Raw genomic sequence first — 3,924 nt, 5'->3', positions numbered from 1 at the left:
TCATTCTCCCCTTGTACTCGGCCTTGGTGAGGCCGCAGCTGGAGTACTGCATCCAGTTTTGGGCCCCACAATTCAAAAAGGATGTGGAGAAGCTTGAGAGAGTCCAGAGAAGAGCCACGTGCATGATCAGAGGTCAGGAAAACAGACCTTACAATGACAGGCTGAGATCTATGAGGCTCTTTAGCCTGGAAAAGCGCAGGCTCCAGGGTGATCTGATGGCCACCTATAAATTTTTTCAGGGCTGACCATCAGTATCTGGGGGAACGTTTGTTCACCAGAGCGCCCTGGAGCTGTGGAGCCTGGCACAGCTGTTTGCAGCCTGCCCACTGCTTGCTGCCACTTCCCAGAGCCCGGACTGGCTACAAAAAGCTGCACCAGGCTCTGGAACCCTGCCAGGTTTATTTTGGAGGGTGGGGGGAGTTAATTTTTTCCTGCACATTTCATGGAGATGGTGCTCCATGACACTGACACTCCTCACAACTTCTGATTTCCTCAAAATCCACACAATTGTGATTTGAGTAGGTCCCTAACTATAAAGTATTCTTTTAACCGGCAACCAGCTTCCTTTCAGTTAGTAGGTGGCTACTGGAGGGTGCTGATATAGGAATAACACAGACTGCAAGCAGATCAGTACTCATAGGAGGAGCACACTACAGCAACATACAGGCTTGACAGTGTGACTAGAAGTAACATTCTTTTGGCACTATTTACAATAGATACCTTAGGCTTAGATCAGGGGTAGGCAAAATATGGCCCATGAGCTGGATCCGGCCCACCAGGAACTTTCATTTGGCCCACAGCTCCCCTCAGTGAATTATGCCCCATTCAACCCTTTCCCTCCACGGGGTTGGGAGTGAGGCTCTCATGTGTACACCCCTACAACATACCCCATTGCACCTCTCTCCCACCCTTTGAACAGAAGGGCTCTGCCCAGCCAGCAGCACCTTCTGGGTGGGGCTTCTGCTGCAGCCACCCCATGGGAACTTGCTTGGCTTCCTGGAAGTCCAACACATTTGGGGCAGCAGGTAGGGAAGCAGTGAGGCTGGTTTGGGGGTGGAACTGCACCTGGGCAGAAGCGTGGAGTGCAGCATTGAGCCTGTGCCCAGAGGAGCAGCAAGAGCACAGACCTCAGCTGGGCAGGGTGTGGGTGTGAGGGTGGGAGGTGTAGAAACCACCCCACACTCACCCCTTGGCATGCAACCCCCTGGCAGCAGTAGCAGGCAGGGAGATCAGGGCACTTGTGCCCAGTGCAGATGCCTGGTAGGGCATGGCTCCAGCCAGCACTACGTTCCTGTACTCGCAGCAGGAAAGCCCCACACTGGACTCAGGGAAGCAGGGGGCAGGGCTCCCTCCACTCATGGGCTGAGTGTGTGGACCTGCGCAGCAGGGGATGAGAGGCAGCAGGCTCCAGCAAGGAGCTTCCCCTGCTGCGAGTGTGGGAGCTACATGTGCACAGCATGGAGCCCTGATGATAGAAGCAGCCAGGCAGGCTGTGCTCCTTCCCCCTCTCACCCCTCCCCCACCTCGTGTGCAGCACATGCCTGAGCCACAACCCTCCAGGTGCCTGCGCCAGGCATGAGCACCCTGACCACCCCACATGCTGCTGCTGCCAGGCAGCGAGGCCTGCACACCATGGTGGGGGGAGTGTGTGGTGGGTCCCTACACACCTGCACTCTCTCTCACACCTCACACACCCACACCCTGCCCACACAACCCCCACTGAGATATATATACACCCCAATATACCCTATGCCCCCTATGCAGCCACACCCTTTCACAAGCCCCCCCACAAATCTGCCTCCACACACACACACACCCCACCACACACACACAGCACCATACACACACAGTATAAAAGACTGACACTTTATTTTTGGGTTATTATGCAATCCCTTCTATATACAGTACACAATCACAAGTCATGACAAATATCTTTTGTAATAAAGTATATTATAATAGGTGTTTGACTTCTAGTGTATAATTTGGGTTTTTTCTGGTTCTAAGATGGCAGCTCCCCCCCCCCCCAAAAGGATTATTTGGAGGGGGGGAGGGGCAACAAGGGGAGAGACTTCCAGTGGCAAAAGTCAGGGATTAGGGGGCAGGACTTACAGTCTCAATGTGGTGACTAGGGCACGGAGCAACTGTCTACCTATGCAGCCCCCGACAGCTTGCCAAAACTTGTTAAGAGGACCTCCACCCAAAATAACTGCATGCTCCTGGCTTAGATGCTTATCAACATACAGGTTTCCCTTGATTTATACTGTACATGCGTTTCCAGAGAATGGTGCATAAATCAAATTCACATAAAGCGAACCCACTTTACAATGTAACAAATTGGGATAAGTTCCCATGACAGTGAGGGAAGGAAGGAGAAAGGGAGTGAGGCTGGGACTAGGGAAGGGGCAGGGAGAGGGGTGCCACTCCTCGGGCTGCACAAGGCAGAAAAGCAGAGGGAACAGAGTGGCATTCTCTCCAGCCCCAGTTGCAGTGGCCCCTGGAGTGGGTGGGACCAGCTGCCTGCAGCTGCTGGGCTGCGTTGTGCTCTGCCTGTCCCGGCTCACCTGTGCTCCTGGGCTGCACCGTGCCCTGGTACAGGCAGCTGGTGTCGGCTGCTCCCAGGGCCACTGCAGCTGGGGCTGGGGTGAGTGCTGTGCCCTGTGCTACACGGGGCTCTGCTTGTTCACACTCACCCCAGCCTGTGCTGGAATGGCCCCGGGAGCAGCTGACAGCAGCTGCCTGCATGTGGCACAGTGTAGCCCAGGAGCTGGGGTAAGCCCAGGTGTGGGGGGACAGGCAGAGCACAGTGCAATCCAGGAGCTGGAGTAAGCCCGGATGCGGGGGGACAAGCAGAGCACAGTGCAGCCCAGAGCCCGCTGGCACCGCCTGCTCCGGGGGCCGCTGCAGCCAGGGCTGGGGTGAGTGGGCCACAGCCCTTTCCCCTCTCCCCACAGACTTACCTGCTTGGATGGGGCGGGGGGGCCATTTATGCAGATCTTATAAGAGTGAATTTGCATATAAACAACCTGCATCGATTGAGGGAAACCTGTATAACACACGCACACATTTTTTGCAGGGACAGGACATGTGGTCTGTTTCACGCTGGTGTAAATCTGTTGTTAACCATATGATACTTTTACATCTGAAATTAGCCCAGACCTCAGTGTCTGTAGTTCTAAGCCATTTGCACCTTAATTAACAGGCTGAAAACACAGAAAAATAAGTTTAGATGCTGAATAACATGTGCATAGGAGAAAGTGATTCTTTTTGGGAAGCATTTAAAACCAGTCCTCACTTTTGTATTAAAAGCCACCTCAGTCCCTGTTTGTCTCATTCATTCAGGTGCTACTGCTATGATTCTGAGTGGAACTACTTAAAAAAATATTCTCGATTTGCTTATTCCAGCTTACATTTTCAATGATAAAACAAATTGAAAAAAAATGTTGTTTCATTCTAGATTCTTCAGAATTCTCCCATTAAATAGCCTTCCAATAACACATCTGTTCTACAAAGGCTTAGATACGTTTCTTAAATTTTATCATCTGACATCAGTTAATCACTAGTAATATCCTGGCATGATCCTGTTAGGATTTTCAAGCAAGCATGATATTACCAGGTACATATGGCCACTAGCTAAATACAGTACATTGTTCTACATATTGTGACATGCCCAATCTTTTGTGTTTCAGATACCTGGGAAGCAAGGGTTTATGCCTTTGGAACATCTGAAGAGGATGGAGTAGGTGAGTCTATTTTAAGATGTTACCTTCCCTACAGGAGCTGTAGGCTAAGACGGGGTGGGAAAAATATGGCCTGCAGGCCAGATCCAACCCGCCAGGCAATTTCATCCAGTCTGCAGGCGGGGGCCCACTAATTAATCATACCCAGCTGAGCCTGTAGCTGTCCCTCCTGCAGTCACATGTGGCT

The 3,924-nt window shown here is 51.9% G+C and overlaps 1 protein-coding gene across 3 annotated transcripts in view; it reads left to right on the top strand.

Annotated features, from left to right (window-relative positions):
- The window catches only part of CUNH10orf128 (chromosome unknown C10orf128 homolog), a 39,040-nt gene that overhangs the window by 8,374 nt on the left and 26,742 nt on the right, over positions 1–3,924 (top strand). For all 3 annotated transcript variants that reach the window (XM_019502566.1, XM_019502564.1, XM_019502565.1), the window contains one exon: positions 3,687–3,740. In XM_019502566.1, the coding sequence (XP_019358111.1) occupies positions 3,687–3,740 (54 nt within the window). The remainder of the gene's footprint in view (positions 1–3,686; positions 3,741–3,924) is intronic.

Source organism: Gavialis gangeticus, unplaced genomic scaffold, assembly GCF_001723915.1.
Source record: "Gavialis gangeticus isolate Ggan-Ray unplaced genomic scaffold, GavGan_comp1, whole genome shotgun sequence".
NCBI classification, from domain to species: Eukaryota; Metazoa; Chordata; order Crocodylia; family Gavialidae; genus Gavialis; species Gavialis gangeticus.
This window is presented reverse-complemented; position numbering and strand designations above follow the sequence as displayed.